This window comes from Orycteropus afer, unplaced genomic scaffold (genome assembly GCF_000298275.1).
Source record: "Orycteropus afer afer isolate SDZICR_OR568_19922 unplaced genomic scaffold, OryAfe1.0 scaffold00160, whole genome shotgun sequence".
NCBI classification, from domain to species: domain Eukaryota; kingdom Metazoa; phylum Chordata; class Mammalia; order Tubulidentata; family Orycteropodidae; genus Orycteropus; species Orycteropus afer.
The window spans coordinates 4918146-4939937 of NW_006921747.1; the positions used below are offsets into that span (position 1 = coordinate 4918146).

At 44.6% G+C, this 21792-nt stretch overlaps 2 protein-coding genes across 2 annotated transcripts in view; one reads left to right on the forward strand and one right to left on the reverse strand.

The window, feature by feature from the left end:
* Positions 1-11006, forward strand: part of FAXDC2 (fatty acid hydroxylase domain containing 2) — a 16104-nt gene extending 5098 nt beyond the window's left edge. Inside the window, exons 4-8 of the mRNA XM_007946414.2 lie at positions 4480-4601; positions 8524-8729; positions 9368-9473; positions 9941-10107; positions 10850-11006. Coding sequence (XP_007944605.1) covers positions 4480-4601; positions 8524-8729; positions 9368-9473; positions 9941-10107; positions 10850-11006 — 758 coding nt within the window. The remainder of the gene's footprint in view (positions 1-4479; positions 4602-8523; positions 8730-9367; positions 9474-9940; positions 10108-10849) is intronic.
* Positions 11007-18045: 7039 nt separating this feature from the next.
* The window catches only part of LARP1 (La ribonucleoprotein 1, translational regulator), a 65000-nt gene continuing 61253 nt past the window's right edge, over positions 18046-21792 (reverse strand). The window contains exons 17-19 of the mRNA XM_007946415.2: positions 20038-20147; positions 19760-19887; positions 18046-18255 (exon numbers count right to left, since the gene is read on the reverse strand). Coding sequence (XP_007944606.1) covers positions 18046-18255; positions 19760-19887; positions 20038-20147 — 448 coding nt within the window. The remainder of the gene's footprint in view (positions 18256-19759; positions 19888-20037; positions 20148-21792) is intronic.

Consider the following 21792-nt stretch of genomic DNA (forward strand, 5'->3'; position numbering starts at 1 on the left):
CTATTGAGAACGGTATTGATTTTCTTATTTCTTTTTCAGCAATCTCTTTGCTGGTGTAGAGGAATCCAACTGATTTTTGGATGTTGATCCTATATCCTGCGACGTTGCTAAATCCCTCAATTAGTTCCAGTAGTTTTTTGATTGAATCTCTTGGGTTTTCTAGGTATAGGATCATAGATCACTAGTTCTTAGGGTTTGGGTACATGGTTATAGCTTAATTCTTTTTCTGTGCTTTGGGACTTCTTGGTTCATTATTCCAAGAAATGCATGTTTGAACTTCAAAAAAAAGAATTAACCCCAAAGATGATTATACTGTGGGCAGCTTGCAAACAGGATGTCTAAGTAAGGAAGCAGGGAAGTTGAAAGGAAAGAAAGAAAAATGGCTTGTGTAAAATGAACGCACACTTAGAGCAACAGTTCTACTTCTAGATGTAAGCCCCACAAGGGCAGATAGCTGCTGTATGTTGTCTGAACCTGTGTTCCCTATACCTGGTACAGTTTAGCTCTCTGTGTTTAGCACAAGTAGTCACTCAGTAAATATTTACTGACAGCATGAATGGCAGGAAACAAGACTAAGAAAGTATAATGGAAGAAAAAGTAATTTAAAAGTACTTACAACAGCACTGTCTACAACAGAAAATGCCCTCAATCATACAATCATACATCTAGTCACTCAAATAATATTTATTACTCAAATAATATTTATTAATGTTACTATGTGCCATACCTGTGTGGGGATATAGATATATTTCAGATGAAGTGTTTGCCTCCCAAAAAAAAAAAAAAAACAATCAATCTTACCGCTGTCAAGTCAGACCCAACTCATAGTGACCCCTCCTTGGATTCATGAGGAGGATATCACTAAGGACGTAGATCGCCCAGTCTTCCTTCCAAGGAGTGGCTAGTGGGTTTGAACCTCTAGCCTTCTGGTTAGTAGTCAGATGTCTTAGGCACAATGCTACCAGAGTGTTTGCTTATTCCAATAAAAAAAAAAAAAACTATGTCCCAGTCTAGGTGGGGAGATAAAAAGTGTCAGTTGTCACAAAGCAAAAGTGCCAACAAAATGCTCCTGAGGATTGTTTTCAGCCTGAAGGAAAATTCTGAAAATGGGCCAAGCATTTAATATGACAGATTCAGTGGAATCTTAAGCAGTCATTGGAAAGAACAATGCAGATTACAAATATAGATAGACAAAGGTTTTATATACGGCTATTACAACAAAGGGAAACTACCTACACATCTTGGTGAAACATTTTTAAACATTTTTTTTTCCCCATTGACTAGACTGTGGACATATTTCCATGCCAATTTATACAGATTTACTTAGTATTTTGAGCTGCTCAATCCATTTCATGGTATTGAAATATTGTAAGTATTATAATCTATTTAATCAATTCCCTACAGTGGGCGTTTAGGCTAGTCAAATGTTTTACTATGATTTTAAAAATACTGTATGAATATTTAGGAGTTCTGGTGGTGTAGTGCCTAAGGCACTTGACTACTAACCAGAAGGCTGGTGGTTCAAACCCACCAGCCACTCTTCAGAAGGAAGATTGGTGATCTACTTCCGTAGTGATACTGCCTCAGAAACTCCATGAGGGGTCACTATGAGTCAGGTCCGACTTGATGGCAAATAACACAACAACAACAACGTATGAATATCTGTATGCTTTTCCTTCCTTCCTTTCAGCTTCTTTCCCTTTTTATTTTTTGAACTTCAGATACTGTCAGTGTGCCCACCAGAATGTTTGTACCAATGCATATTGCCCTATGATGCTGGCTAAATATCCCTCAAGGACTTGATACCACAAAGCATTGTGGTTGATGAGGCAGAAAGGGTACTGGAGGAGGAGTGCAGAGCATGTGTTAAGTAAAGCATTGTCCTTGCCCTCTTGGGGTTTTGAATCTCGAGGTAGCAAAACACAGACAAATAAAGTGAATAATACACCAGTAAAGTAACATGGTGACATCATTTGAATAACAGCTAACTGGCGTAGACAAAATGCTTTTTGTTCCCAGTAAGAGACCATAAAACCTAGAATGACTTCATGGAAAAGTGAGATGTACAGCAAAAGGCAAAATCTAACTTCTAAACAGGAGCTCTGGTAGCGTAGTGCCTAAGGCACTTGACTGCTAACCACAAGGCTGGCAGTTCAAACCCACCAGCCACTCCTCGGAAGGGAAGGTTGGGCAATCTACTATCCATAATGATACCGCCTCAGAAACTCAAGGAGGGGTCCTCAACGGCAGATAACAACACAACAACTTTTAAACCTTGATCCACATTTCCTAAAATATTCTGCAGAATATCAGTATTGTGGGATATTAGTAGGTAACGTGACCATATAATTTATCATCTACATATGGACATTAGTGAGAGTGGAAGGAGGTGTCATCAATAACTGCTGGGATGACAGATATAAAATTGAAATTGGTCTGGGTAAACAAGGATGACATGCTATTCTTAGGTGTTCTGGGGTCAAAAAAGTCTGGGAAATGTTGAGTTTAATAAAGTCAAACAAGTTTCTCTGCTGTAAGGAAGGGTGGGCAATCTACTTCCATAGTGATACCGCTTCAGAAACCCAAGGAGGGGTTGCTATGAGTCAGATCCAACTCTGCACCGTTTTTTTTTTTTTTTTGGTTTAACATGTAAATAGGGACCATGACTCTCCAAGAGAGCTATGATGACTCTAACCAAGAAGCCCTGGAGAGATGAGTTTCCTACTTTGAGAAAGGCTGATTAGATGGCACTGGAGCTCTAGTGGCGTAACCAGAAGGCTGGCAATTCAAACTCACCAGCCATTCCTCGGAAGGAAGGTTGGGCAATCTACTTCTGTAGTGATACTGCCTCAGAAACCCAAGAAGGGGTCGCTATGAGTTGGATCTGACTCGATGGCAGGGAGTGAGTTTGGTTTTGATTTGGAGGTTCCCATTGCTAAATTGGCAGGATATCAGGGATTAGGTTTCTTGATTCATTCCTAATCCACTGTTCATTCTGAACCATAACCATACCAAGCACTTCCTTTGCTTCTTCCCTCCTTGACTTTTCATAAAGAGTTCACTGAGCACAAAGCTCCAAACATCAACCTGCTGTTGTTACTGTTGTAGTTGCTGTAAAATTGGTTCTGACCCCAATGTCCATATATATAATAAATAGCACTGACAGGGTACAAAGTTATGGTAATTTCTTAGTCACTGCCAACCACCCCGAGGGAGCGAGTAGTTGGACCTTTGGGCTCAAGACCATGGTTGCAGAGGACAACAAGCTCAATTGGCATAACATACTACATAAAAACGTCCTATATCCTACTTTGGTTAAGTAGCCACTGGGCTCTTAAAAGCTTACAAGTGGCTATACAGATGCAACAAAGGGTCTCTCCTCATCCACAACAAAGAAGAATGAAGGAAACCAAAGGTACACGGAAACAATTAGACCAAGGAATAGTAGACCATGCAAACCTCAGCCTATATGATCATAAGACCAGAAGAACTAAATGGTGCCTGACTACCACTGTCAACCACTTGCAAAGGGATCAGTGTAGGAGATCCTGGATAGAGTGAGAGAACAATGTGGGACTAAATGCAAAAAATAATTAAAAAAAAAAAAAAAAAAAGACCATGTTTACTGGTCTGAAGGACCCTGGTGAGACCCCACCCCCCAAGAATATGGCCCCTAGTTCAGGTCTTGAATTGAACTCACTGCCATGGCTTCCAGCCAAACAAAAGACAGGCATATAGAGTAAACATTTACATCAGGTAGATACATTCCTTAGAATGATCAAATCAAGGGAGAACAGACGGGCAGTATTTGCACAGGGAGATAGCTCAGGGGGCAGGAATGCAAAGGAAAGAAGGACATGGGAGAGGTAAACTACAGGGAGGAAGTGGGAAGATGTTACATTATGAGGAATTACAGTCAATATTATGAAACAAAATGTGTATGAACTGCTGTATGGAAGATGAATTTGCACTGTAAACTTTCACCCAAATCACAATAAAATAATTTAAAAAACAAAACCTACCTCCATAGGGTTTCTAAGGCTGTGTCTTTTGGAAGTAGATTGCTAGACCTGTCTCCCAAGGAGCCTCTGGGTGGGTCCAAACCACCAACCTCTTGGCTAGTAGTCAAGCACTTAACCGTTTGCTCCATCCAAGGACTCCAAACATTAACCTAAATTCATTTATCTTTTAGAGTGCATTATTTATCTTAACATACTTTCATACACACATACACACATACATATTTTGTCTCCAACTACTTTGAAACAAGTTGTACCCATTTTACAGTTAATTAAGTAGAGACATGCATTAAGTGACTTGTCTAAGTTCCCACCTCAAGTCTAGAGGCAGCCCCCAGTGCAAAGCAGTAGCACCTCCCTAGAAAGGCATTGCCTATAGTCACTATGGAACATATCCTTATTAATACATGTGCTATGAGAACCTCAAGTCCTGATTTCCCCTTCTGTTTCCCAACCTCAGGTGCCTCCCAAGTGCCATTTCTATTCTTCTGGAGCTTCAATGGGCTTCTACTGGTGGTTGACACAACTGGAAAACCTAACTTCATTTCTCGCTACCGAATTCAGATTGGCAAGAATGAACCAGTAAGTGTTGGTGCATCTTCCCCTGGTCAGCAAGAAAGCAAAAGCCAAACTCCCAAAATTCTTACCACTGGTCCAGGAGAGACCATGACCAGGGCGGGCCAAGATATTATCCACACCACCAGTTGCCAAGTTGATTCCAACTCACGATGACCCCCTTGTGTGTCGGAGTAAACTGTGCTCTATAGGGTTTTCAGCAGTTGATTTTTCAGAAGCAGATCACCAGGCCTTTCTTCCAAGGCACTACAGGGTGGACTCCAGGTTAGCTGAGGCTATTACCTGCTCACACCATCCAGGAATGCATTATCTACAAGGCTTCCCTCAATTTAGAAGCTTCGAGAGAGGAAATAATTTGCTGAACATCTCAGAGCCAGCTGGTGGCCAATCAAGACTATGTTCTGGCTCTGTAGCAGACTATGCTACCTCTATTACTGCAGTAAGGAGCTCTGGTAGCATAGTGGCTAAAGCACTTGACTGCTAACCAGAAGGCTGGCGGTTCAAACCCACCAGCCACTCCTCGGAAGGAAGGTTGGGCAATCCTACTTCCGTAGTGATACTGCCTTGGAAACCCAAGGAGGGGTCGCTATGAGTCGGGTCTGATTCGACGGCACATAACAACAACAACAATTACTGCAGTAAGCATTTTAGGAACATAAGAGATCACCTCTCCCTGGCTCTGGGCTGAAGTCCAGAGATGTCTGGTAGCTCCCACTTATCCAGGGGACAGAGACGGCTATAGCTCCTGCTGGATGCTGAAACCCAGATAACTACTGTTGTTTTAAGTGACAGGCACAGCTGCTAAAATAATGGAAGAGCTTGCCTTATCAGACGGATGGTGTGGATTCTGAATGTGTGTGTGGTGTTTTTTTAAGTAGGCCCTGCCTTCCAGTTATTCAGTTTAACTAACAGTACAATGGACTAGTGCAGATGCAGAATAAACAAGGTTCAGGGTTTGCTTACAAGGACATCCCAGCGAATAGGTGAGAGGCAGCCAGCTAGTACATGCATTTCCAACTTGCACTGCACAGAGAGGCAAGGCCACTGTTCTCTGAACCACCTTGTCTGCTTGGTGCTCTAGACAAGCCCAGGAGCCTTATCTTAAACAACAGGGAAGATGCTGATTCTAAAATTCAGGCTCTTTCTGCAGCACCACCTAAACCACTTCCTGGCTTCTTTCCTATGGGGAAAAAATGCATTTCTTTTTAAACATCTATGCCCTTAGTGAATCACCTTAGCTCTTGGAGCATTCTGCCCCAGCCTAGCACTCCAGAAAGGCAGAATTGGTAGAAAACATTGTTTTTAAACCACGTCTTTGCTATGGTGCCTTCCTGAACTGTGGCTGCTGGCCTGGTTCCTAGTTCCCCTCAGTTAAGTCTGTTCTGGTTACCTAGTGCTGCTCTGACAAGAATATACCACAAATGGGATGGTTTTAACAAACAGGAGTTTATTCTTACAATTTGGAGGCTATAAGTCCAAGTTCAAAGTGCCAGGCTCTAGGGGCTGGGTGAAAGCCCCTCAGCCTTGGGGTCCAGCTCTGCTTCCAGCTCCCAGCTCACTGGAGATAGAGGCATTTCTTCACTCAGACAGCTGCTGGCTGCTGAGGCTGCCAAGCCCAAGGTTGACAATTAAAAAAGGCACAGTCCCTATGTTACCAAACCACATGGCAGGCCATCAATTCAAGTCCATTTAAGTCCCCAGGTTGGCAGAGCATGGCAAGCTGCTGAACAACGATACAGCTACATGCAGGGTCCAAGCGTGCCATAAGCTAGAGACTATCCCCAAGGCTTCTCCTTATATACAGGAAGCAGACCACATCCCAAAGGCAGCTACTCAGCTGCTTATGGTAGATCCCACCATGGAGTTGATTGGGAGTCTCATCATGGGTAGTAACTACCACCAGCTGCCCAGCCACTCAACCAGGCCCAGCCAAGTTGACACACAAACATAACCACCACTAGACAACAGCTGCCAGCCAGCCAGAGGGGCTTCCTCCAGGCCCAACTTGGCAAGGCAGGGATCAGGACCTTACATGACAAAGCTGTGTGTGGTCCTTGAGAACCCTTCATCTTTCTGACCACAGTGGTCTCCTTAGCAGCCACCACTGACTGAAAGCTTACCTCTTCAAAGCCAAATACAATAATCACCATCATTGTTTAGGTAAGGAAATGGAGGCTTTGAGATGTTACATGGGGAGAACCTTGATTCAAACTCAGATCTTTCTGACTTCAGGGCTCATGCCCTTAATAACCAGGCTACAACAGCTCTCAAGAGTGTCACCTAGCATCTGTAACACCTTACAATCTGCAATGACTAGAGAACTGCGTAAGGAAGGTCTTGTTGCATTTTGCAGAATCTGAAGCCTAGAAAGTTGAAGTGACTAGCTCAAGGTTATACTGTTACTAGGAGACAGACCCAGAACTTTTCTCATCCGACTCCAGTGCTTCTGAACTGTGGGCATCCTCAGTTAAGAAGCAGGAAGGAGCCTCCAGAGGTCCCTCCGGAGGTCATCACTGCTTGCCTTTCTCCCTTTCTTCCACTCATCCTTGGTAACTACTAGGAAACTTTGATCTTTATACACTTGCCTATTCTAGATACTACATATAAAGTGAGATCATACCATATTTGTCCTTTCATAATGGACTTATTTCACTCAGCATGTTTTCAAGTTTCCTCAATCTTGCAACATGTACCAGGACTTAATTTCTCTTTATGCTTTTTTTTTTTTTTTCCCAAATATTTGTTGTTTCCTATCTATTGTCCCCATTAGAATGTAAACTCCACTAAGATAAGAATCTGTTTTGTTTGTTGCTCTATTTCCAGTACCTAAAACACTGCCTGGTGTGTGCACTGAGTCAGCAGCCCCCATCCTGACAGCTCCACTGTGAGAACCAGGAATGAACAAATACAGATCCAACTCCCCTGTCTTGGTCAAGGTTTCTAGAAGTGTATGGCCTCATCTTATGTATGCTCTCAAGTCAGGTGACCAGACTTGGCCTCAAGGAGATAGATCTCAATGCTTGAAGAGAGAATTCTGGTCAGTTAACACATATAGTGCCTGGAAAGGCTGGTGGTTGTGGAGGTCCTCAAGTCTGGGACCACTCTGAACCGAGCCTTGTCTTGGGGTAGAAACCCTTCCAGCTTGCAGAGGAAACTCTGAGAGAAAACCCTTCTGACCAATTCCAAACCAGTTCATCAGGATGCAGGAAGTGACCTGTGATCATGAGGCTATTCCCTGGAGCCCCAGTGCTCTGATAAAGGGAAAGGCCAGTGGTTACTGATTCTTGGGGTACAGAGGAGCAGTTGGGGCCATCTCTCAACACTGAACCTTGGGGAGAAAGCTCAGGCAGGCCCCCATCCTGACAGCTCCACTGTGAGAACCAGTAACACCAGGTCACACAGGAAGTTAGTAGGCCAGCTCCTTGGCTTACTTCCTTATTCATGCTGGGGGCAAGTCCAGCGAGACTGGACCACATGAGGTGGCAAAAGACCCTGATGTCTGCATCCAGAGAGGTTAGAGCTGAACTTGAGAGTTCACAGCCTTCTCCTTGCACCTGGAGGATCCCCACAAATCCCTGTCAGGAATACATGGGGCCTGGCCACCTCTGCTCTCTGAATCAGAGAAATGACTAGTAATGCCTGCAGATACTGGAGGGAGAAGCCAGGCTCAGGCATTAACAAGGCTGCTGGGAGGGGAGTTTCCGAAGGGAGAGGTTTCCAAAGGTTTCCTAACAGCCAGGTCTTATAGCTCCAGTGGTTCCAAACCTGAGCTGGGTGGCAGTCAAGGGCTGCAGTGACAACCAGACATCTCTCCCACCATCCAACTCAAGCAAGGGCCTCCTATGACCAGGTCACAGTTGAGCCTATTATAGAAAGGAAAGACTGACTTCTCACATTCTTGTCCATCTCCTTCCTTTCTCTTGGACAGGTGGATCCTGTGAAACTACGCCAGTCTATCCGCACAGTTATCTTCAACCAGTGTGTGCTCTCTTTCCCCATGGTGATCTTCCTCTATCCCATCCTCAAATGGTGGGGTGATCCCTGCCGCCGAGAGTTACCCACCTTTCACTGGTTCCTCCTGGAGCTGGCAGTCTTCACCCTGATCGAGGAAATCATGTTCTACTACTCGCACCGGTGAGGAGGGTTCTTGCCTGAGTATAGCCACCCTAAGGCTTATTCACAAATGAGGAAACTGAGGCCTCTGAATTGTAGGTGCATGACCAACATCCCCAGGCATCAAATGCCTCCAAGTATATGGTTAACAGGGAGGCAACTATTTATCCCACAATAACCCCTTGGGAGCTCTGGTGGTGTAATACCTATGGCATTTGACTGCTAACTAGAAGGCTGGTGATTCAAACCCACCAGCCACTCCTCAGAAGGAAGACTGGACAATCTACTTCCATAGAGGTACTGCCTCAGAAACCCAAGAAGGGGTCGCTATGAGTTGGGACCCACTCGATGGTAATGAATTTGTTTTTTTTCTTTTGAACCTCTCGGGACAACTGAAGAAAGCCCAGAAAAAAAACCCTTTTCCATTTGTGTGTGAGGCAGGGCAGTTCCTTATCCATTTCCTTATTAAATCCTTTCTGGCACCATCCCCACTTTACAGCATGTACAACTGAGGTAGATTGGACAATTAACCAACCCCAAACTATGTAGCCTAAAAATTTGGGCCGGGACTTCAAAGCAGGTCTGAGTGGTATGTTTTTTCATGTTATGACAGGGGGATGAGGGACTGGCAGATTAAATATTTCCCCTCCATGTTCCAGGCTCCTTCACCATCCAGCACTCTATAAGAAAATCCACAAGAAACACCATGAGTGGACAGCTCCCATTGGTGTGATCTCTCTTTATGCCCACCCTGTAGAGCATGTGGTAAGTAGCACTCCACTCTCCTCAAAGGCAAAGGGCAAAGGACTCCAATCACTTCCTTTTGGCTCTTTCCTCTTCCCTTTAAACAGTTACAATTTATTGTTGACATACTATATGCTAGGCTATGCTAGTTGTCAGGGTATCTCATTTAATCCTCCCCAAAGCCTTTTTAATCCTCATTATGCTAGTGGGAAAGTTGAGACTCAAACAGTTAAGAACTTGTCCAAGGTTGGAGCTGAACCCTCAGCTTCTCCAGATCTGTGTCAAGAAATTATTCCTGGAAAAAAAAAAAAAAATCATATCCATTCAATTTGTTTCTGTAGTCTAACAGGTATTACAAAACTGAAGAGGATTAAAGAACCATTAAATAAATAAATAACTTCTTGCTATCACTGTAGGGCAAAGTGGACACCCAACTGGGTCCCCTGCACTTCCTTGAGTCCTGCCTTCAATCATGCTTCCCCTTGCAGGTCTCCAACATGCTGCCAGCAATGCTGGGTCCCATAGTAATGGGCTCCCACTTGTCATCCATCATCATTTGGTTCTCCTTGGCCCTCATCATCACCACCATCTCCCACTGTGGCTACCACTTACCTTTCCTGCCTTCACCCGAATTCCACGACTACCACCATCTCAAGTAAGACCCCCTTCCTCATGGTGGGCCCTGGCCCATAACCACCATCCTCACTCTTAGGGCTTCTGATGGCAGGCACTAGAGGATGCCAGTGAGGAAGGGGACATCTGGAGGTGAGAAAAATAATGACCACACTGGGACCCAGACCACTATGCCTTTTTCTCCATTTCTGACACTAGGTCCTCCTGTAACTGTGGGTTTTTAACCTTTATTGGGTTCTGCACTCTGAGTATCTAATGTAAACTATGGTCACTCTCCTTAGAAAAATGCACATATCCACTAAAACCTTGCATGCATCCCAAGCAGAGTTAGGAGCTCTCTGAAAGCCCCTAGGCTTTTTTCAGGCATGGTCAATGACCATGTTGCACTAGAACCACCTGGAATCTTTGTTTAAAATGCAGGCTCTGTATCAAAGAATCTGGAGGGTAAGGCCTGGAATCCTCATTTCAATCAGTGTTCCAGGATAATGATGCTGGAACAAGCCTAGCTCTGCCAGGGCCTCTCAAACTTGTGTGCATCATAATGACTTGGGGTATGTTTCAGAGGAAGACTCCAGACTTTCTAGGTCTGGAGTAGACCCAGGAGTAAACACTTTTAATAGCTCCCCAGGCTGTTGATGCAGGTAGGTGGTCAGGATGGTGGCAGAGAAGTAGGGGTACAAGGGCTTAGAAATGAGAGGCCCCACAAATGGAGGTCAGCCCAGACTTCTGGCACCAGGACTGCAGCATCTTCCTCTCTCCGCCAGGTTCACCCAGTGCTATGGAGTGCTGGGAGTGCTGGACCACCTCCATGGGACCGACACCTTGTTTAAGCAGACCAAGGCATATGAGAGACATGTCCTCCTGCTGAGTTTCACCCCGCTCTCTGAGAGCATCCCCGACTCCCCAAAGAAGATGGAGTGAGGGAGGGTCCTAGTGCCATCCTTGCTGTCCCCTCAGCAGTGGGCTGCCAAGGTAGCCTGTGTCCTGATGATCACAACTGACAACTTGCTTCCAATAGCCACACACTCATTATTATGCCATCATGAGTATTTGGAGGGCAGGGGGGAATGTCGACTTCCTAGAAAAGCAGGGGCTCCCCCAAATTACTGCCCCTGAGACAGTTATCCCCCACTTTTTAAAAGTTTGCTTTATTTATGCCACTTCTCTTTTACAAAAGACCAACTTTAATATCTGTTTTCACTAACTGAAGGAAATCCAAAGAGGATTTTCACTTTCAGGAAAAGGGGAAAAATGAAGCGTTTAAGTGTGTTTTGTAATGAAGCACTGGAAGCACACAGGAGCATCAAGTAGTGTCACCAAGCTCCTTCCCAGGAATCACACTGCACATATACTGCCTTGACTTCATACAGGCTGTGTTTTTATCATGTCATTCCTACTTTCACTGTATGTGTTATTCTAGGTTGTGTGTGTTATTTGGTATGATTTGGTAGGTTATTTTTGGGGTTCGGGGATGCTTAAGAGTTTTTCCTATATAACTTACTGGTATTTGCTTCTTTACCTCCTACACCTTTTCAGCTTACGAAAGGAATAGGGATGCTCTTACTTTTGGGCAGTGGGGGGAAACCTGTATTCCTCTGGGAGATCAGGAGTTGGCTGAAGAAAGAATGAAAACCAGTTCCTAGACTGGAGGGCAGCCAGAGGGAGGAAACTACTTTGAGGGTTACTGGCATGTCCCCTGGTCTGCTGCTGTGGAAGGAAAGAGGTTCCATTCTAGATGGCTCCTCTGTGGCCTGTTGTTGTTACTGTTAGGTGCCGTCAAGTCGGACCCGACTCACAGCGACCCCTCCTTGGGTTTCTGAGGCAGTATCACTATGGAAGTAGATTGCCCCATCTTCCTTCTGAGGAGTGGCTGGTGGGTTTGAACCGCTAGCCTTCTGGTTAGCAGTCAAGTGCCTTACCCACTATGCTACCAGAGCTCCCCCAGAGAAAGAGAATGGCAAAGGTGGCTGGGAGACTGGAGGCTAGGTGGCTCGAGAGAGAGCTCCTTCCAGTGCCATTGGGGTTAGGGAAACAGGGTAAGGCTTTGGCCTTTCTTATACCAAAAAGCTTTCCTCATACCCTACTCAGGCCAGGGCATCCTGGAGAATGGTTACAGAGTCCCAGTTCTGAGCATGCTAGTCCCCACTGCCCCCTGAATACACACACATATACACACACACAGTGATGAAGGCCCCATCTCATCTCTGGAAGAAAAATACCAACCACACAAACTGTCCCCTGGATTAAAACAGAAACACTGAAGAGGTATAGAGCAAACCTCTACACCAGCCTCACATGGAAAGGGAAGGCTAAGCCCTGAGGACCCTACTAAGCTGGGACCCTTTTATACATAAAGGGGTCAAAGTTGCTGGGGGGATATCCAACTGAAGCTCCCTTATTAGCCACCCTGAAGCAGGACCACAGAGGTTAGATGCCTCTTCCCCCAGGGTGCCCAGAAAAAGGCAAAATCCTCCTTCTCCTCCCCCTAAGTGTTTACAACAGTTGCCTCAACTGCATTTGGGAGCTCTGGTGGTGTAGTGCCTAAGACATTTGACTGCTAGCCAGAAGGCTAGCAGTTCAAACCCACCAGCCACTCCTTGGTAGGCAGACTCAGCAATCTACTTCCATGGAACTACTGCCTCGGAAACCCAAGGAGGGGTCACAATGAGACGGATCCGACGTGACAATAGTGAGTTTCAACTCCATTTGCTATTGATTTTAGCAGTCATACCTGGAACCTCATTGTATCAAATAAAACCAGAGAGCTACTTGGGTTGAAGCAGTCCCTACCCTTATCTGGTCTCTGCTTGGATGTCACAACACTACCAGGAACCCTGTGGTTCCTAAGACCAGTGTGATTTGAGAGTACCATCAACAACTGAATTCGTAATACATACTACTGTATACTTCTGAACTTTTCATTCTCTTCTGCCAAGAATACCACCATTGTTATAAAATATTTAAACTGTGATAGGGTTGGCTGTCCCCAGGCAAAACTATCAAAAAAGGACTTCTTCTCATGGCTCTAGGACCTGCCCAGTAGGCCAAGGGGGCACATACTAGGCAGCTTCTTCTCTAGGCCTTCCAAAGCTCTGCCTGTACACCTCTGGCTTTGGTGGACTCAGGCTCCCACCCCAGGACAGCTGGTGCCTTGAGCTCCTAAGTTTTCACAGCTGCAGGCTTGCATTACTTGTTCCTATGAATAAATATTTGGGGAAAAATAAAAGTCATTTTTTGGTATATTTAAGAAGGGCTGGGGATGAGGGAAGAGTGGATAAGAAAGAGAATGGATTTCTTTACATTTTGAGGTACTGTGGAGGACACCTTAGTAGGGGTAGTGGGCTTGATCCTATTTTCTTCCAGCATCAAACAGGAATAGCCCTGAGGTGGGTAAACAGGTCATCATGAACAAAAGGCTGAGACTTTGAAATGCCCAGCAGAAAATATTAATGGGAAAAGAGGAATCATGTGAAATGATTTGCAGTTTCTTCTTTCCATTGTGCCTCATTCCAACACTCAAGAATATGACATCTGAGTTATACCAGTGCAATTAATTAGTGGATTCTTTCATGAGCAGATTTGGAAGTAAGATTCAATTAACTCAAAAGTTCTTCTGTTGCCAAAGTACCAACTGATTTACTATCAGTCTGTAAGAACCCTAAACACTATCTTCTTTGATCTATGGATGCCACTGATAGAAAGAACTAACCGTTTCTAATGGGATATTCAGGTGGTCATGGGAGTTGTCAGATGAATGAGTGAAAAACAAGGCTGTGTCTCAATTTTTAATTACACACCCAGGCCAGAAAAGTAAACCTGGTTGTGGACATTCAGAAAGTGTTCCTACTGCCAGTAGGTGGCCTCATGGGTGGAAGGAAGCCACCAACAGCCCTAGGGACCATCATGGGATGGGGACTCATTGTGCTACCCCTCCCTAGCCTCAGGGCTCAGTGCTGACTTACAGACCACAAGTGTTAATTACTCTTTTATACCACTTAAGGAAAATCTGTTCAGTGAGGGGCTGTACCAACTCTCCATAAGGAATCAGAGCAAACTTTTGCTTCTTGGTTCCTTAAACAGCCAGAAAACTAGAGAGCAGACAAGTGGGCCGAAACCCTGAAATTCCGTCTATAGGATGATGTCTGTCCCTTTTGTGGCACTAGTTGTGTGCCCCTTCCCACAAGACACAATATTGATGGGAATTCAAGGTTGGCAGAAGCTCTAATGACCACTAAGGAAGACACCTGGATGCACTAGCAGCTCTGCAGGCAGACTGCCAAAAAGCTTAACAGCAGGGTTTAATGTGCAAATCCAGGGTAGAGTTCTTTTCAGCACTGTCCATCTTTTGGATCTGATAAAACCCTTACTGGGCTCCATCCCTCACACCCAACACCTGTAACCCAAGTGGGAGACAAGCCAGTATTTTGCCTTTTCAAATTTTTATTTTTATACATTTTTTTTTGTATTAAAAAGAAAAGCATAATTACCACAAATTACAAAGGACTAAAGCAGGACTAGAATAATGAATGAATCACTTCAGCCTGGAAAGCAGATACTCTCAATAATATTAATGTTATAATACAAGCTCATTCAAGTATTTTACATTTTTTTTTTTTTTTGTCCTTTTAAATGTGATATCCTAGCACATGGTAAAGATAATGTACTGAGCATTAAGGTGGAACCTTCTCTGCAAAGCCAGATGACAAGTTTTCCTCTCCAGTGAGAAATGGGCTCATCTAAGTTCCTATCTTCTCTGCCTTTGCCATCGACAAGGCTGAAGGAGAGTGTGGGAGCTGGGGCAAAGCCAGGGACCCTTGCACACAGGAGAAACCATGAGGTCCCATCCAGGAGGGGGCCAGATGATTCAGACCATTGTATACAGGCTTTTGGCAAGGCTCCCCCCACCCTCCCTAAGTCATTTTCCTTACCCCTCTTCCCCACTTTCAGGGCCTTCTGAGCAGCTTAATTTTTTTCTGTCATAAAATCAAGGGGGGGAGGGGGAGAAGAGCTACTATGGAACAAAACAAAAATAAAACAACTTTTGACATGGGGGCTCAGCACCATGATCTGAGCCCCAGGGGTCCAGACTGGGGCAGAGCTGATGGCCCTTCTTTACTGCTAGTGCATTTGCTCCCAGATTTAGGGGAAAGTGAAAGAGAAACCCATCCTTTACCAGGGCTGAGGCACACAGGCCTTCTGGTGCCTGATGCCCACAGGTCCTGTTGGCATGGACCAACTTCAGAAGGGTACAGGATGAACAAAGGAATTTAAGGGCAGGGTGTTGCTTTGTTTCAGGTCTTCGTTCCCTATGGGAGGATGGTGGGTGTGAAGTGGCTAGTCCTGACGGCCCTGCCACTCCTGGCATGCTTGTCACAGATACGTCGGTCCTAAATTCAAGTGTCTTCAGAAAGTGAAGATGTAAACTACTCTTTGCAACATTAACTCCTAACATGTTACCAAAAAAAAAACAAAAAACAAAAAAAAAAATCAAAACCAAAAACCCAACAATCCCCGAAAACAAACCCCCCACCCAGCCTACATTGAGATGAAGTCCTCACCTGGCCACCCCAAAGGGGCTTGTTTCCTCTTTCTGGGGTGTCTGTGGATGGATCAGGGAGAGGATGGCAGCCCCTGGCCTAGGGATAAACTCTAGATAACAGCAGCCTTTTCCTACCCCTAAGGTTTCCTTGTGCTCCCAAACCCAGCAGAGGACAAGCTGAGGTTTCTGTGGTGCTGGATACAGTACAGGGCTGAGTGATCCGAAGGAAAGGAAGGGTGAAGAGAGAGGGGAGAGGAAGGGAGTCCAAGAGTCCTGTGTCTGGTACCAGACTGGGTAGGAAAAGGCCTTAGATCCCATTGTCTTAGCAGAAACCAGACACTCACCTAAAATCCTTGGCTTTTGAGAGGACTGCCTCAGAAATAAAACAGGCTTCCCACATACTAACCACTGGAAGGGGAATGATAAAAGGGTGGGTGCAGGCTGAAAGCAATGAAGTGCCAAAGACAGAGGGCAAGCCTGGGTTACTGTCTCCTACTCCCACCCTTTGGGTCCAGCAGAGGAACCAACTGAGAAAGAGGGCCAAGGAAGTTCCAGCAATTCAGCAATGAGACCACAAACTCCTCACCTGTTGTCCAGTTCCCACTGGGGGTGAATAAGCAGTCATGCCTTTACCCAATACACATCCCAAAGTCTATGTGGGTTGATCCTTTGTCACCCTCCCTAGCTTCTAAAGATAGTAGACTCCAGCCATTCCACTGTCATTCACAGCCCAAGCAGTTAGTGGCTGGAGAAGAGAAGTCAGGTATACTCTATGTCCACATATACCTTTCTGCCACAGGGCTTCAGCCGCTGGCAGGGTTCCCCCCAGCCCCCAACTTCTCACTTGTTCTCAGGCAGGGTCAACTGGAGGATGGGCAAAGACAGCTTGCAGAGGGGAGATGCAAGATGGGGAGACCTCACCAGACCTGAGGGAGGAGAAGTAGCATCTTTCTCCACCTTCTGTGAGGGACAGAGCTTCCTTGGGGTCTCAAGAGATCTTTGAGGCCAATACAAGAAACACTGTCAAGCCTCAGCAGCTTGGTGTTTCATTTCCCCCTCTGGGGTGGAGAGACGTTTAAGCTGAAGACAAGAGTGTTCCAGATTCAGGCCAACTCTATTCTGAAGCAGTCTGAAGCAAACAGTCTGAAGCAAACTTGGCCTTGGGGTTCCAAGGGTAGGATGAAAGGTCACGGCAGGATGGAGCCTGGCGTCAGACAACAGCAAGCAGAGCGAGGACACGACAGAGGCAGCAGTGTACAGACACAGGACATCAGCTTCAAACGATGCAACAGCAGGGACATTGTGGGCACAGCTCTGACAGGAGCCGCCCTCAACTCTCTTACCTCCAGTTAGGAGGCATGGTACATGCAACTCAGTCCAGAGAAAGATTCTAGCCAATCCAAGCCCAGGCACATCCAGAGAAGGTGGGAGCTCTTCGAGTTGACTCCATCGAGGAAAACAGGCATTTGGGTATTTCAGATTCCCGCTCCACAGTAAGGCAACTTTTAAAAAAATATTATTTCCAAGAACAAAAAAAAACAAAACAAAAACAAATCCAGGGGTAGAAGACATCACTTTTGGTGGATTAGGTAGGGATTTTCTGTGGGTTTTTTTTTTTTTTGTCTTTTTTGGTCATTTTTTTTTTTTTTTTCCCCCTTTTTCCATGGATGGAAAGGTCAGAGAAAAATAAAATAAATCATCTTTCAATAGTCTTTTCTGGTATGAGCAGCGTCTCTCTGGGCTGGGAAGTAAGGGTGTAGGGAAGAGGGGAGTGAGGAGAGGCTGAAACCTTCCCTCAAACCCCACTTGTAGATCCTTTGGTTTCCTTCTCCCAGAAGATGGCAGAAGGGTGTGGTGGGGACAGTCAGCAGAGAACATGGTGTTGGTAAGCCCCAGATGATCAAGGGGCTAGTGCTTCTGGGGCCCAGGGGTGCTGCCGGAGCCTTCCATGGGACAGGGCTGGGCAATAGGGCCCACAGTGCCTTCTTGTGGGCTGCATAGTTGGCTTGAGGGGGAGCAGGAAGAGGCTGTGGGTGGGGACCAGGGTTGCGGCCTACCAGCAGCAGGCAGGCTACAGAGTGATTTTGGTAATCCAGACAAACTATCAATAATTTAAAACTTGATATATATATATGTATATATATATATATATATAAAAAAAAAATCTCCCCCCTTTCCCACCCCCCTTTAGAAGAAGCTAGGATATGAAGAGTCATGGAGAAAGAGGGGGGAAGGGAGTATGTGGAGGCTCCTGCCCAGAGGGGTACCTCTGAACCTTTGACGCCCAAATGGTGTACACGCCACTACTCAGCACAAGGGCCTGTCCCTCTTTTAAGTCCCCTCTCTCCTGGGACTGGGCACCCCCATGACCTCTCGCCTAACCCACCCCCTTACCCCCCAACCCCAGGGCTAAAGGGCTTTTCACTTTCCCAAAGTCTGCATGTCCGAGTGCTGGCTCGTCCATTTGGCATCTTCCCGAATGGGCTGGCCAGTGGGAGGTACGGGAGGTTGGCTGATCATGGTGGCAGGCCGGTTGGAAGACTGAGAAGGGCATCGCTTTCTGCCCTCACTGCTGCCACCTCCTGCTGCCACTGGGTGTCGCTTGTGGTTGCCTTCCTCACCCATAGGGGGCTGCAACAGAGAAGGATGTCACAAGTGATTAGTGGGTACTACCCACACCCACTGGGTGCCAGGGTTGACCATCTAGAGACCATCCACTTCCTATTTCCAATGCAGACAATGAATAGGTTTAACCTTAAAAACCAGTTAGCAGTTATAGTTATGAAGCACTTCTCCATTCTAAGCGCAATGCTGTTTTATGCACGTTTTCTCACAGCATCTACATACCACCTTTCGATGTAGACATGGTCATTCCATTTTACAGATTTAGAAACTACAGTACTGAAAAAGAAATTTCTCCAGGTTCCCATAGCTGGTAAGAAGTGAAGCTAAAATCTGGACTAGGCACATCTACCTCAGAAGCCCAGGCTTTTATCCATAGATGTTTTTGCTCCCCCTTCTGCAAACGGCTTGACTGGCTCAGAAGATGCTGAATATGGAATACAATATATGTTGAAATGTCTCAGCTCAGAAGGCCCAGGTTTTTCCTGTCAAGTGCCTCATTCTCAAGGCCTAAACAAGTACACCGAACTGAGTGTCAGATACCAAAGCTGAGTACTTCCTGCTCCACCCTAACAGGTCTGCCTATTACAGGGGTTCTCCACATGTGTTCTCCCTCAAATCCCAAAGCTGGAAGTGCTCAAGGATAGAAGAAAACAGACTCAGCTTTATATTGAGAGGCCTGATCAATTCTGTCACAATTTAATTTAGTAGCCACAGGCCTCAGTTTACCCATCTATGCAACAATAAAATAAGCCCTGCCTACTTCACACATTGTAAGGATTAAATGATATCAATGTAAAGTGCCCAGCACACAGTAAACATTCAATAGCAGCTTTTAAACATAAACGTGCAGGATTTATTTCTTGCTTCATTGCTAAAAGTTTGAAAGGAATAAGATGACTGGCATATCTCTACTACATCATAATCTCATTGAAAGAATAGGTGTCTTTCACTCATCTCTGGGGCCCATGAAGCACCAAGCACTAAAATGTCCAGTAAGTAACTGCCGAATCAATTGAACAAATTAAACTCCAACCACTGTACCCAGTAGCAATAACCCAGACCCACCATTAGATGTCACTGTTGAGGCATTTGCCAAGAATGGGAGAAGAATCAATGTCAATTCACAAACTGTGATTGGAACTAGGAAGAGCAAATACATTTTATCTAGGGTCTCCATCCTGATCAACTAATAGTGGCTAAATGAGGCACAGAAGCAAGGAAAATTATGAAATAATGGGGAAAGCGCTTAAGATGGTTTATCTGTGTCTACCAAGGGAAAGGAGGGAAGGACAACCACACAATTAACTCCAATTAGTCATCATTGTTCATTCTCACTCTTCATTTTAGATTTAAAAAACAAAACAAAAAAACCTAAAGCACAACTGGGGCAAAATGTCCCTGGGCTGGCTCTTAACGGAGCTGGGACCACACCCAGTATCCTGATTTCTGGTATCGTTTTTTTCCTCACCCCTACCCCAAGGTAACTAGAATGAGAAAGACTTTCACTCACATCCACTCGGAAGTCTTCTAGACGTCGGAATTTGCCGAGGTATTCTTGCAGTTTGGGGCCAATGTCCAAATTTTTGGCTTTGGAATATTTCAAGAAAGCCCAGAACTTCTCCAGCCCATAGAGTTGGCCTGTGGAGAGAGAAATAGAAGCTGTGCTGGTGAGAAGATCAGGAAAAAAGAGGCTCAGAAGAGAGGAAGGAGTGATGTGACAGATGAAGGTCACACTGGGGAGTGAGCACAGAAAGTGGTGGCAAGGAGAGAGCCCTCTCTAGTTCTCACCAGCTTCGTAGTCCTTCACGGTTTCCTCCTGAAAATCCTTGAATATGTCCAACCGGAACTTCTTTTCCAGGCCATAACTGTAGTATCGAAAAAGGCACTCCAAACCATATCTATAGGAGAACACAAGTCAGTCAGGAAAATCAGGATGCAGCTTCATTATCTGTGAGATGGGGAAATACATGTGCCTACATGAGAGGTTAGCTAAGAAATAAATAGTTTACACACAATGGGCTACTCCTCTGAAAAACAGTATTGTGTATTTTGGAAAGTATTACCAAAACTTTCCAAAGTAGCAAATATTCTTTAAGAAGGACTAACAATGCTGATCTAAGTGGATCCAATGTTAAAGAAAGTCACATGCCACATAACATCCACTAGGACGACGACTGTGTTCCAACCCCTACAGAGCCTTTAAAAACAAACAAACAAACAAACCAAAAAACCCCAGGTGCTATTTTGTCACATGAATCAAAACATTATTATAATAACCATATTATTATGCTAAAGATGTTTTAGTGAATCTGGAAGAGTTTAATGGTTTTTATGCATACAAAGGTACATTGTATACCAAGACAAACATCTGACATTAGATATGAACCATACCTATCAATTCCAACTTACATACAAATCAGATAAAAAATATGAAAATTGTTCATAACCCATAATATATATACCTGTATATCATATGCTCATATACATCCAAACCACATAACATCCTGTCCTGTATCATAGATGCTAAGCGATGCATGACTCTATTTGTAGTCGGCTAGAGGTCAACCACTCCTTGGAAGGAAGGTCAGGCAACCCTAGTGATACTGCCTCGGAAACCTAAAGAGGGGTCGCTATGAGTTGGATCCACCTTGATGGCAGTGATTTTTTTTTTTTTTTTAAGAGGTCATAAAATTGGCCCATCAAACACCTGCCTGCCACTCATGCCCATTTATCTAGTCCTACTTGTTTACATATATTGCCTATGACTGCGTTTTTGCTACAACAGTGGAGTAGTTGTTGCAGATATCATACGGCCCACAAAGCCTGAAATATTTACTTATCTAGTCCTTCAGAAAAAGTTTGCTAATCCCTGGAATAAATTCTTTGTGAAGTCATGCCAATCAGTAGGCTTATTCATTTACCTGACTCAGAATTTCATTTCCCAGACTGTATGCTAAGTCTTAGAAATGATAAAAAAAATGCAGGTTTAGATTTTATAAACATAAACAAAGATGTCTATACACAGCATTACTAAGCAAAATCTAAATGCCTTAAAAGTTGTCAGCAAAAATTAAACTAAAGCCACACATAGGAATAATACCAGCAATGAAAAATTATAATGTAAATATATACATATATTAAAAGATACATATAATGTATCATCAAGTAGAAAAGACACGTAACAAATCACGCTGTTATTCAGAGTGATCACATTTTGAAAAACTCAAACCCACTGCCATTGAGTTAGTAGTGACCCTATGGGACAGAGCAGAACTGCTCCAAAACCTAACCAAGGCTATAAAGTAGATCATTCGATCTTTCTTCTGTGGAGCAGCTGGTGAGTGTGAACTGCCAAACCTTTTGGTTAGCTGCTGAGAGCTTAACTTGAGTTCCATTAGGGCTCCTTCCATTGTGAAAACATATATTTAAATTTTGTATCTGTACATGCATGGAGGGGAACACACTCAAATATATTAACAATGGTTATCTTCGGGAAACAGATTTTTCAGGTGGTTTTTCTTTTATCTGTTATGTTCTAAATTT